At 41.0% G+C, this 13,387-nt stretch overlaps 1 protein-coding gene across 1 annotated transcript; it reads right to left on the bottom strand.

Moving 5' to 3' along the window:
* Positions 1–3,146: 3,146 nt before the first annotated feature.
* On the bottom strand, positions 3,147–6,620 carry LOC131329590 (protein FAR1-RELATED SEQUENCE 5-like). Its single transcript, XM_058362802.1, has 5 exons — positions 6,512–6,620; positions 6,080–6,170; positions 3,598–5,808; positions 3,440–3,508; positions 3,147–3,338 (listed from the first exon to the last, which is right to left on the bottom strand). Exons 1-4 carry the CDS (start codon positions 6,618–6,620, stop codon positions 3,445–3,447), a joined length of 2,475 nt encoding a protein of 824 aa, XP_058218785.1. The 3' UTR covers positions 3,147–3,338; positions 3,440–3,444.
* Positions 6,621–13,387: the final 6,767 nt, after the last annotated feature.

Below are 13,387 nucleotides of genomic sequence, written 5' to 3'. Positions count from 1 at the left end.
ATCTAGTCTAGGAAAGTAAAGGGTTGTGGTCAAGATTTCCCTAGGAATAATAAATAAGCTAAGAAGTACATGTACTTATATATATAAACCTATATGTGTACTTAGAGAGTCTAGAAAATTGACTTTATAAGGTACATGTACTTATATATAACCATATATGTATACCTAGAAAAATCTAGGAAATTGACTTTGGTGAAAAATCTAGATTTAGGGCTACAAGTCTTGGTTTGTCTAAAGGATAAAAGTTTCCCTAACATTTATTATCCAATGCGTAGGAGATAAAGGTGATAAGTATGGCCTAGAAATGACTAGACAAGTAAAATGACTAGACAAGTGAATATATATATATACATATATATATATATATATATATATATATATATATATATACGGTCCAGCTCCTACACGGACCACCGCAATTTAACATAAAATGCGGACCTCTTTCGTAGCCGTTGGATTAGATCCAACGGCCAAGATCTAAAACGCCAAATTCGCGGGTCAAAGTCACTCAAATAGCTTCGGGTATCTGAAAACGGGTCTTATATGGAAACGGGTCATAACAAAATGGGGGTTTCCGTGGCCTTTCCTTCATTCCACAGTTCACACGTAGAGAGAGAAAGGGAGGCGATTCAGAGAACACGAACGAAGAACGAAGAACGAAGAACGAAGAAGAACAGGAGATCGAAAACAGTTCCTCCCTCCATCTCTCTCTTCTCGAACTCTCTCTCTTCTCGAACCCTCTCATGAAATCTGTCTTTCTATTCTATTCTATATGCGTTAACGCGTTAGGGTTTTTTTCGCGCAGCTCTTCAGTTCAAAGACGACAAACCAGACTCAACTAGACTCAAATTCACGAAGAAGAACCGAAGATCGAAGGTATCTCTCTCTCTCTCTCTCTCTCTCTCTCTCTCTCTCTCTCGTTCAGATTGAAGTTAGGGGTTTGAACCAGTTAGGGGTTTAGGGTTAGAACCAATCGGCCTTGTCTCTCCATTTTTTTAAATTTCGGTTTCAAAATTTACAACCCACCAACAGTGGATTTACTACTATGTTCTTGAAAAAAAAAATGTTTCAAGAAATTGATGATTTGTTGAAGAAAAAATGTATGGGTTTTTTTTTTTTTGTACGGGATTTTTTTTTTACGAGGTTTAGGGTTCGAACCAATGAGTTGTTGAAAAAAAAGCAGACTTTTTTTCGTTTACCATTGTTGTTGGATTAGAAATCTTTATTATTCCACTTCTTTTTTTTGCTAAGCAATCTTTATGGGTGTTCTTTTAGTCAGTTCAAATTGAGAGGGTTAGGGAGTCGAACTTTGGCAAAGGCAATGATTGATTGTTTCATCCTCGTTATGGGTGTTCTTTTAGTTAGTTATTCCTCCTTGTTATGGGCTATTTTCACCCCTGTTGTAGATCCTGTTTGATTGATAGTTCAGCTATGCCATCCATTCACCTATTATGTACTTTCTTTCTTGGATAAACTATGCACCAAAGAAAACAGATTTTGGAAGTGGATCAATTTGTGCCTAAGCCTAGTCCATTAACAGTACATAGCAATTGGATGAATATAGGGAAGATTGGCTCTCAATTAATGTTACTCTGCTGCCAAATTTGAAGTCAATAAACCTTGTTGATTCTTTCTCGTACGTGAGTGGAAAGGAACCAGTTCTACGTATAATGTGTGGTTCAGATGAACCACCCCGAATATCCAGTTCTTTTGTGCACCATTCAACATATTGATGAGTGACATTTTGTTGATTATATGTCATTAGTCCTCTTCATTCTGTGTATGATATCTCAACAGGCTGGAAAATGGGGAAATGGTATGTTGCGTTCGTTGGTCGGGTTCCCGGGGTTTATGACTCCTGGGCGGAAGCTCACGGTCAGATTACCGGCTTTAAGCACAATTCCTTTAAAGGTTATGAGACTGAAGCAGAGGCACGAAAAGCTTATTCAACTTATTTGAAGAAGTGTGATGGTTCGTCTAGCAAGGAGTCCGACGGTTCCCATGACCAACAACCACTTGCACATCAATTGAAAATAGCACTTGAGCAGAGAGATAAGCTTCAAAAGGAGCTGGATGATCTCCGAGAAAAACTTGGTTCTTTAGCTTTAGGATGATGGACCTTCTAACCTTATAACATTGACTCTGTTTTTGTTAGTTTGTAACCTTGTTTGGTGGTCTTGTACCACACATTATGCTGTAACTTAGTTTGTTGGTACATGTAACTATGTAAGTTGTAACTGTTCTGGACACCTTCGCACTGGAAGTTACCATTTGGTATGAGAAGTTTGTCACTATGGTTCTATTTAAAATGGTGTATATTGCAGTGGGTGGAACCATAGACAGAAGCCAGGATATTGCAGATTTCTGTTATGTAATTTCTAGATTTTGACTTTTTATTCTAGGATTACTGGCAATAGACTTCCCTTTTTCATTTTTTAGTATTCAACTTCGTTTATTTGATTTTCAAGGCTTTGACTTGTGATTTCTCGATTTTTAGCTTTTTACTTTTTCTGATGCGCTGTGGGAATTAAAGCACTTGTTGGGGATTGGAAGGAACTTACATGTGTTTGGATTAAGAGTGTGTGTGGGTTCTATTGAGTTGTAAAGTTCACTTTTTGGCTGCTGTGTCTATTGATTCACACAGGCTTTTATTCCCTGATTGATTTCTTGTATCTAAAGTTCTTCAAAAGTGGCTTTTGGGTATTGGTCTCTCCTATTTTCTTCCGTTTTGTCTCTAATTATCCAAATAGGTGACTTAATAGCAGATCTTTTGTTTCTTCTCTATGTATTTGGATCCTAGCATAACTGGAAAGTTGAGGACCGAATCAAGCTAGTCATAACCAGCCCTATACAAAGTAACAAGATCCCATATTTCCTTCACAGCTTCAGCAAAGTAATTGACTGTGTTCCCTTGGCATCGAACTAACATTTTAGCATGCAACATACTAATAACTACAGATTGCGGATCCAGTGGACAACCTCTCTCCTCCCCCGTTTCCAGCACCTAATTTTTACATTATGTATGTACCCAAAACTACTACTACTGAAAACTGTAGATTGCCCAGGCAAACACACTTCACTAACTTTGAAGAAACTAAAACCTAACTTACAACAAATTGATTAGACTGAAAACACAAGTCCCACAATTACAAAAAAAAAATACACAAGTCGTTTAACTTTAAAAAAAAAAAAAAACAAGTCCCACAATTAAAATTACAGTTCGTCGATCTTCCATGTCAGTACAACCTCTAACTAATTTAAGTCTCTCTATTGCCTGGCCATTTTATCCATCTCCATTTCTGCAAGACCTCTTCTTCTCACGAGTCATTTTTCCATCCCTGAAGCACGAATAGATCATAAAATGAATAAAAGAAAGAAAAAATGCAAACACTTGTAACAATTAAAATTTAAACAATTAATAATAACTGCAAACACTTACAATCTTCACTCATTGTCAGTGTCGTCCTCATCGTCGTCCTCATCATTCAACCTAGTATATTGTGAAGACCTAAGAAAAAAAAAACATGAACATACTTACATTCGGTATAGCAATATGATTTAAATTTTACATTAACATACGTAGATGCATACACGTACATGTTCAGAAGTTTTGGACAGTTCCTTTTGTCATGTGATTGCCCTGTTAACCCACAACCATTACATTTCCTTAATGCCTTGACAGCCTTCTCTTTTCCTCCTTTAAGTCGTTTACCACAACCCTTTGCCCTGACTAGAAGTGGTTCTTTATAAGTAAGTTGGCTTCCAAGAGAGACAGGAACACGAATGCCACTCCCTTCGCCATCTTCGCGAGAAATTTTCATGAGTGCAACCTTTTTTGTAACTGATTCCAAAGCTTCTTCCAAAACTTGTGTTCCCTCTTCAGTTAATAGGGCGTCATCAACTACATTTGAAAATAGTTGGAAAACACGTTGTCGCCTCATTAATATTGAATTGCCACATAATTCTTTCCCCCTTTCCCCACCCAAGTCATCCAAAACCCTGCTAGCTTTTGCTGCAACAGTCCACCTTTGCAATATGTACTGATCAGAGAGTGCCATAATCTGCATTCTAGCAAAATAGGCTAGCATGTGCCGACATGGAATTCCTTCGAATTCAAACATCTTACAACTACAGCTGACATAATTTGATGACTTATTTACCAAAATCTCACGAAATCTCGAACCTTCTATTTCTGCCCTCTGAACATTCCACAAACAACGATGTTCATCCTCATCCGTCTTCGTAAACACATAAGCATCCTTCTGATGGATTTCCCCTTGAAATTTGTAAAAAATAGTCCTCGTATATAATTCACTCATTCTCTTTTCCAACAACCACGAGGTTTTCAACACAGGCTTCTCATTCACATCTTTATGATCTAAATCCAATTCATTATGCCGTAAATTTGAAAGTGCTCTATCAAACCATGTCACAAACTCCAACAATGAATTTTTCTTAGACACGTACCTCTTGAAGAATGCATGATCACTTTCACTTCTTTGACTACTTGTCATATGGGCTGAGAAGATGTGTTTCGTATAGGCAGGAATCCATCTCGCACGGATTGTGTACATGTCATTTAACCATTCATTGCTAGACAATTGTGCTTTTTGCACAATCTCTAACCATCTTGCTTCAAACTCATCTGGGTTCTCAGAATTCCATATACATTTTTTAAACTCCTCATAATGTTGTACATATGCAAGTGCACCTAGTTTTTGAGAAAATTTATTCACAATGTGCCAAATGCATAACCTGTGATAGGTATTTGGAAGTGTAGAAGCAATTGCTTTTGCCATTGCCGGATCCTGATCTGTTATGATCATTTTGGGTGGGCCTCCTGGCATTGCTTTCAACCATTCTTTAAAAAACCACTCAAATGACTCACAAGTTTCATCACTTAAAAATGCACACCCAAAAAGCGTTGTCTGCCCATGGTGATTAACCCCTACTATGGGTGCGAAGATCAAAGAATATTTATTTGTGTCGTAGGTACTATCAAACACCACCACGTCTCCAAAATACTTGAATGACTTTCTACAAGTCGTATCGGCCCAAAAACAATGCGTCATCCTCTGCTCATCATCTGTCTCGAATGTAAACGCAAACCCGGAATTCTTTTCTTTTTCACTCTGCAAATACTCATATATCATATTCCCATCATGTCCATCTACTAATTTCTTCTTATCCCTTCTGTCATTGTAAAGATCTTTTTTTGTAAATCCAACATTTTGAAGACCTCCACTTTGCAACTCCAAAATACTCATTTGTTGAAAGGGTGGCACATTGGCGTCTCCAAGTTGTTGCATTAAACACTTTTGGACAGGTGTCACTTTACGATGAGAGTGCAAAAGATGCACCTTCATTGGGGTCGTTAGAGGGTGATTATGACCCTTGACAAATTGGGAGACTTCATATCCTTCACCTCTCCTCACAACGGTCACTTTTGCAGGACAATCCTCTCTAATTATACCCCGTTTGCGTTTTATGGGCCTAGTAGTTGTTGGTTGTTTCTTCCCTTGTTTGAAACAAACAAACTCCTTCCTAGTGGTTTGACCATCCGTATTACTCTTGCTTGAATGGACTCGCACACTAAATCCTCCGTGATATGCATAATTGTTGTAGAATGTATAAACTTCCTCTAAGTTGGCAAACTGTTGTTCAATTTTCGGTATGAATTCGTCTTTAACTTGAGGATTGATAAGTACCTCTGAAGAATTCGCGGAAGATTGAACTGGATTTTCAGATGATTGAGCTGGTAAAGATGGCAACAGTGATGATAGTTGTATATCATCCAACGATTGCATCCTACAAAATGAAAAAGAAAACAATAAACAAAATAGGAATTTGTCCAATAATTATACTAGCAAAGAAAACAAAATTGTGGAGAAATTTATTCTACAAAACTCGCACTGTTGTGACTCTCTTGAAAATCTTGCAGACCTAGATAGGACATATTTTCATTATCTGGCCTCTTATACAACATGTTCACTTAAATGGATAGACAGCTAGATGTCTAATGATTTATGTAGATCTTGTACAGTTGTATGCATGTTCCAAAAGGCCAAATATTTCAGACCACTTCAAGTAATGATTCTCACCCTCCCGGATCATAGTTACCCAATCAATATGATAGTATATGCGAGTGAATAACAAAGGCAGTGTCAAGTCTGGTTTTTTTTCAAAAACTCATTGGTTTGAACTCTAAATCCCATACAAAAAAAAATAGCCGTACATTTTTTCTTCAACAAATCATCGATTTCTTAAAAAAAAAATGAACAATTTTTTTTCAAGAACATGGTAGCTAGTAAATCCACTGTTGGTGGGTTGTAAATTTTGAAATAGAAATCTAAAAAAATGGAGAGACAAGGCTGATTGGTTCGAACCCTAAACCCCTAACTGGTTCGAAACCCTAACTTCAATCAGAACGAGAGAGAGAGAGAGAGAGAGAGAGAGAGAGAGAGAGAGAGAGAGACCTTCGATCTTCGGTTCTTCTTCGTGAGAGAGATACCTTCGATCTCCTGTTCTTCTTCGTTCTTCGTTCGTGTTCTCTGAATCGCCTCCCTTTCTCTCTCTACGTGTGAACTGTGGAATGAAGGAAAGGCCACGGAAACCCCCATTTTGTTATGACCCGTTTCAATATAAGACCCGTTTTCAGATACCCGAAGCTATTTGAGTGACTTTGACCCGCGAATTTGGAATTTTAGATCTTGGCCGTTGGATCTAATCCGACGGCTACGAAAGAGGTCCGCATTTTATGTTAAATTGCGGTGGTCCGTGTAGGAGCTGGGCCGTATATATATATATATATATATATATATATATATATATATATATGTATGTATATATATATATGTATGTATGTATGTATATACTATTTTGGTCCAAGGGGTTCTATTAGGGTTCATAAGGCTTAAAGATGGTCAAAAAGGTCCATCTAGGGTTACGAGATTATAACTAGGTGAATTGGTTGTTCGGTTCTTCCAACTAATCGGTTAAAAACAAATTCTACTCGCCACATAGGATTTCTAGTCAAGAAATATAAATTTTAAGGACTGAAATTTAATTAAAACGGATTATAGAAATTTAAAAGGAATTTTAAAAGCAATACAATTAATTAAACGAAAATTCCAATATAAAACGAAATTTTTATTCATTAAAATTTCGATTCATTACACTTTGCTTCTTGAATGGGCTTTAAAAAGAATAGAATGAGATGTGAAAATCTCAGGAACTGATACTAAATGTAACTCCGAGGCTTTGGGAAATTTTCAGAAGAGACTTGAAATCATTTTGATTTTTGACAAAGTTTGGAAAGATGGTTTTCTTTTCAAAGGGAGACTTTTGCTTTTGGAAATGAGAGAGTGAGGGCAGAATTTCGTGGCATTTTCTGGTCCCCCCTCTATGCAGTATTGAGGCTGCTATTTATAGGCCAAGAAGATTTGATTTGAAATTTGAAATTTAATTATAAAATATTATGAAAATATTTAAAGAGACATGATTTGATCCTTCTGATAATTCAGGTCAAAATTACTGTAGCAATGACCAACGTGGTGGAAAACATAGCCATGTGATGGCTGAAAAAGCTGAGAAATTCAAATTTCCATGGAAAAGTTGTTGACCTAAGCGCTCGAGAGTGGATCCGAGCGCTCAAGAGTGAAGCTTCTGAGCGCTCAGCAATGAGCCAAGGTCTAGAGTTTTTGAAGATAAGTCTTGAGCGCTTTGAAATGATCCTGAGCGTGCAGGACTCAATTTTGATTTGAAATTGATTTTTTTTCAAAAATCAAAGTTCAATTGTAACTGAGGCTTGTATTAATCCAAATTCATCATCGGGGGGCCACAAAGCCGCAAATTAAGGGATTTCAATAGGTTCAAATTGAGGTGTCTACAGTTCCCCTCTTTGGCCGGCGCTCGGTATCATGTTTGGATACGAATGGTGTCCAAAGATTGAGACAGCCCAATTCGAGCCATACTGATCCCTTAATAAATTCCAACATCTTAATAAATTCCAACAAAAGATGCATTCAAAGCTTGAGGTTGTGCCCTTCTAGGCTGCCTACGTACCCTTTTCTATAGGGATCAAACCAGTGTAGTTCTTTGGGGCAAATGCATACACATGAAGCGGTTGCATACCATACACTCGACATGAAACAATGGAAATAAAATATTAAAATATACTGCTCGACATTTTTTTTATAGCACTCGACCGCTTACTCAAAAAAATGTATTGACGATTGAATTTATTGGCATATGACTGAGATTGATTTTGTAACCTTGAAAGGAGATTAAAGCAAGAATTGATGTATAAGTAACCCAAAAATTCAGCTTGCAAATTTGGTTTCAGAACCACTCCCAAGCGCTCTGGAGTGGTTCTGAGCGCTCGGGACCAAAGCTGGGGCCCAACACTCTTCGTCTCCATTTTCAAAAGTAAGGGTTTCAGAATCCTCACTTTTGAGCGCTCGTGAACCAGTGTACGGACCCACGATCCTCCCTCCTTCTCCCTCGTTCCAATCGGTTTCTTTCGTCTTCAATCACCTTCTCTCACTCTCAATCGACTTTTCCCTCTCTCAATCGACTTCTCTCTCTCCTATTTGACTGATCTTTCTTCGAAACGGATCGACTCCAAAACCTAGACGTTACCACCATGCTACAGTGACCGGTGATGTGCCAGGAAGCTCGCCAAAGGAAACAAAAAATGGACGCAAGAAGAGGAGAAGAATAGGCGGCTAGTGGTGGTGGAAATGGGACGGAGTTCGGTGACAGGGTGGCTGCCATGGGCGACGTGGCAGCGACGAGAGGAGACAGGGGAGGTAACGAAGCGTCCAGAGGAGCAGTGGCTGCCACAGGTGACACGACGGCAGTGGGAGGAGTGATTGCGGGTGTAAGTGAAGAGATCACCAAGAAAGTCACGGTGGCCACAAGAGGGACTATTGACGGAGCTGGGGCGTCCGAAGGTGGTGCTTCAGGCGATGGGAATACTCTTCCCACTCCAACAGTGGAGGAGTTGCTCAAAGCAGCGGAGGATGGGGCCACTCACGGTGGTTAGGAGGCCGTGATGGAGAGCGGGGCTGTGACAGCAGGTCACCTTGCCGCCACACCTATTCTGAGAACCTCGGTGGTGGGGTCCCGAGGCGGTGATAGTGGAATTGGAGCTTCTAGGCCAATTCCTTTTGCAGCGGGGGACTTCTTGGAGTCCACGGATCCGCGAGATATCTTGGACGCACTTGGAGTGGATCCTAGAGTTATAGATGCACTGCGAGAGGTTGAGTCTCCGAATGTGAGAGCCGCGGCCACACTGTTAGGGGTGATACTGAGTCAAGGCAATAGCGATGGAGATAGGCTGTCCGAGGGAGGACCTAAGCCAAAGGAGATGGTGGAGGAACAGGTAACAGCTGTGGAGGAGGCGAAGACTTTCGCGGGGAAAACTCGTCCTGTTTTCTCTCCTGAAACGTATGCTCAGCAGTTGCACCTTTTCGAGCCAGTGGGGATAATTGGCTATGCCCCGGTTAATGCTGATTATCCGGGCGATCTACTTTTGAGGGATCGCGATTGACACATCTCATCGACGTGGACTACGGTAAAATTTTAATAAGACACTTTGATCATTCTGAAATATCTTTGACTTGCTAATTAGCATGCTAAGAAAATTGTTTTGAAACGCTCCTTGATTTGCCTGTAACAACAAACAACTGATGTGTATGGCCACGGGGTTCAGCCAAGTCTTTGAAATATTTTAACGCATTGCCCGAGCGCGTACAAGAACTGGTAGAAGCAGTAGGTTTCGGACCTTTTATATAGCTGATGATGGTTAGGGTCGACCATGCTGTGTTGACAGCTTTGACTGAGAGATGGTGGGACACTACTAACTCCTTCCATTTCCAGTTCGGGGAGATGACGGTGACACCCCTTGACTTCGCAGCAATTACGGGGCTCAGAATTGGAGGGGATCCCATTCCATTTGATACAGGCTTAGTAAACGACAATGCAGCCTTGATATGGTTCCTCAGGCGAGTCCCACTTCATAGTGGTGGGCTAGCAACATATGGCCAACTTACAACGTACTGGGATCATGAGCCAGAGAGCAACGAGGAAGTGGCGCAAATGGCCTGAGCTTACTTGCTATAATTGTTCGGGGCTTCTCTGTTCCCGAATAGACGGACACGTGTATACCTCAGTTACTTGGCGGCCTTGGTGGATTTGAGAATAGCAAGAAGGTTCGACTGGGGTGGTGCTGCACTGTGCACCTTGTACTGCTTTCTGGGAGCTGCATCACGCGGTATTGGTGAGACCGTCGGAGGATACTGGAGAGTAGTCGAGGTACAATTTTAAAATCATGCCTTTATCGCCTATCAATTAACGCACGAAATTGGTTTGAGTTGAATTTAAAACGATTGAATTGAATTTTGATTGAAAACAATACAGCTTTGGGCTTACGAAGTACTGGGGATGTTTCCACCCGAGAATACTTGCAAAGATCCAAACTTGTTTCCTCGAGGTCTAGTTTGGAATAAAGAATATAGGAAAACAAAAGAACGGAGGGGCGAAGTGATGACATTTCGACGCTGGTTAGACAATCTGACGGGTGTCACGGTACGTGCTAAGTTTCTCTTGTCTTAAACAATGCTTTTTACTTTAACTTTACTTAATTTGATTATTGACACGAAAATCTTGAATGTAGGTTCATTGGAGATGTTGGGATAGGCTAGAAGCAGAGTGCCTGGTTAGGAGTCGGGAAGTGACAAAGAGCAGGGTATTGCTGGAGTGTCCCTTGGGTTGGCAGTGGTACTTGGGGGATCGAGTGACTCGCCAGTCACTTGGTCTCTCAGTGTTCGTAGTACCTGGGCCACTCCCTCCTCGAGTGCAGAGGACGGATACCTACAAGCATGCTGAGCTTGAGCAGTTCACGGTGCCAGACACCAATTTGGAGGGACTCTTGAGGCGAACAATGGATTATGATGCTTACAAGGAGAGGTACTTGGCCATCAGCTTAGGCGTGGAGCAAGAACTCCAGAGGCGGGTGACTGAAATTGAGGCTGGGAGATAGCTTCTGGAGTTGGGGTTGAAGAAGAGCGAGGCCGTGGTGGCCGCTCTCAGAGAGGTAGAGGTCAAGGTACCAGTTCTCGAGGTCGAGTGAGAGGTAGCGCAGAGATCATAACAAAGAGTGAGGATGCTCTAGAGGCAACGAGGATACCTGATTTGAAATGGGAGATAAGTGTCCGAGATTGGATAGGCGCTCGGGCGATTGTAGATATCCCACGCCTTCCTCGCCTTGATATGAACTTTCCAGATCAGGTAAAATAATTTGATAAGATAGTACGTAATTCGACTTTTGAAGTTTTGAAACATGCTTTCTAATTTGCATGTAATTCTTAGATATCGCGAGAATGGGCTGAGTCAGCCATTATGCGAATGCTAGGAATGCGCAAGCTTTTGCGCGATTGTGCCAGAGGGAAGACGTTACAGACCCGTCCTGCTCCTGAGCCAGCTGCTACTCCAGTTATGGAGCCACCAATGGTATGACATGAATGCTTTGTTCATGCATATCTTATTTGAAAAATGCATATGTTTTTTATATGTATTCATGATATGCAAGTGCATGTGCATGCGGAGACCCAACGCAAGACTCGGGCACAGTCCCAGGCAGCCGTTAGATCTCCAGCCCCTAGAGCAACCTAGGCAGAGAGTTATTTGTTTGAGTTACGTCCATGGCTAGTGATCCAAAGACAGCTTGAGCCTGAAGAGCCAAAGGAGTCAGGTGAGACAGAGGAATTAGAAAAGTCACTAGGGGCTTCTGATTCGGATACTGACTCTGGCTTGCCTGATCCTCCTGATGGCGACAACGATGATGATGACAACAAGAGTTCTGAGGAGGAGGATCCACCACAAAAGAAATCACGACGTGTCTTAGTTGCTTTTAACTTTGCTAGTTTTTACGTGAGCCAGCGCGCCGTGAGTAGTTGTTGGTTCTAGGCCTGCGTGCCTTGGTTTTTGCTTGGGCTTGCGTGCCCCCGTAGGTAACTTTTGGGCAGGAGTATCCTTCTTTTGATCATTGTACATGCTACTTTTGATTAATGAAAATCGTATTTTCATCTTTTAGACTCTTGCATGGCATATTGAGGATGTGTCGGATACCATCATCGACCAGCCTGAAAGAACTTAAAGGACACGTGAATTTATACCGATGCCCTTAAAACCTTATAAAGTGGAGACAACGTGGTTAGATAGACGAAAATGCCCCAAACGCAGAATTTATTGCATTTGAGAAAAATGACAAATTCGGTCTTCTGAGAGGTGAAAATTATAATCAGGCCTCTTTACTCAAAGCCAACTACACCATACAGTAACTATAACCCATTACGACTTGTGGGATTCAACCAAATTATTGAAATGCCCTTAGAACAAAACTTGACATAACCAAGTGAATGAAAATTTCTAGAAACGATACGATTTTGAAACAGACTCATGAACTTTAACGAAAATCGTACATGAATACTGCTGTATCCCACTGGGATTGGCTTTGATTATTGAAGCCGTGCAATCGCCGTGCTTTAGCAACTTAAACCGCCCAAAACCAGTCTGCCAGAAAACAACAGCACTTCTGAGCGCTCTGGAGTGCATTCCTGAGCGCTTAGGTCCTCACTCTTAAGTGCTCAAGTCTGCTGCTGTCTGCAGATCTAAACTAACTTCCAAGGAGGTCTTTTGGCTTATTGCATCTTGTTTTTACTTGCATGCAATACATCTTAGACGTGTATTGGCTATGGTTTCATCTGTTCCTCATAATATAAAACCCATTAAAACAAATCTCATGCATTCTTTATACTTTCTTTAACCTTGCATGTACAATACAAACTAGGAGTGTTGCATGTAGCTCTATAAAACCATGCAGAGGGGTCTGTCTTCACAAGCATCTTCTTCTCCAAGCATCCGTACCGCTGCATCTTTGTCCATACCCCCTGGATTTTCATCCCCAAACATCGATCGGAGACTGCCCTGATCAAAAACCTCGACCCAGTCAACGTGCAATGCTTTCACAAGCTCCTCTCTTTTTTCAGCTTCAACTTCACTATCCCAAGTATCTTCAGCGAAGATTTCGAATCCGAGGTATCCCTTCTTTGTTTCCACATCAAAATAGGGCTCTGGTTGCCCTTGGTATGGAACTTTCTCTTCTTCTGATACAAAACCAACTGTTGATTTCTCCTCAGCAACTCTAGCGCGAGCACGGTTGCACCACCTTTTCTTAGGGTCACACCTATTTGGTACATATCCGAGGCCAAAGCGCTCATTGCTTCCAAAGAAATAGGGGAATTCAGAGATCCCCTGTTGATCGCAGCCCAAACCCATGCCTGGCATGTAATTCATTCTTCGCATAATTTCTAGGGCTACAGAA

The sequence above is a fragment of the Rhododendron vialii genome, chromosome 1a (genome assembly GCF_030253575.1).
Source record: "Rhododendron vialii isolate Sample 1 chromosome 1a, ASM3025357v1".
NCBI classification, from domain to species: domain Eukaryota; kingdom Viridiplantae; phylum Streptophyta; class Magnoliopsida; order Ericales; family Ericaceae; genus Rhododendron; species Rhododendron vialii.
Note: the sequence above shows the minus strand (reverse complement) of the source record. Positions and strands in the feature narration are given on the sequence as shown.

Bases quoted from the DNA above. Each gene is read 5' to 3' on its own strand.
- LOC131329590 (XM_058362802.1), bottom strand. From the start codon at position 6,620: ATGGGGGTTTCCGTGGCCTTTCCTTCATTCCACAGTTCACACGTAGAG. The intron at 6,171-6,511 runs GTATCTCTCTCA...AAAAAAAACCAG, and splicing joins AGAAGAACAGGAGATCGAAG to ACTTGACACTGCCTTTGTTA. The intron at 3,509-3,597 runs GTACGTGTATGC...TTTTTTTCTTAG, and splicing joins TGTCCAAAACTTCTGAACAT to GTCTTCACAATATACTAGGT.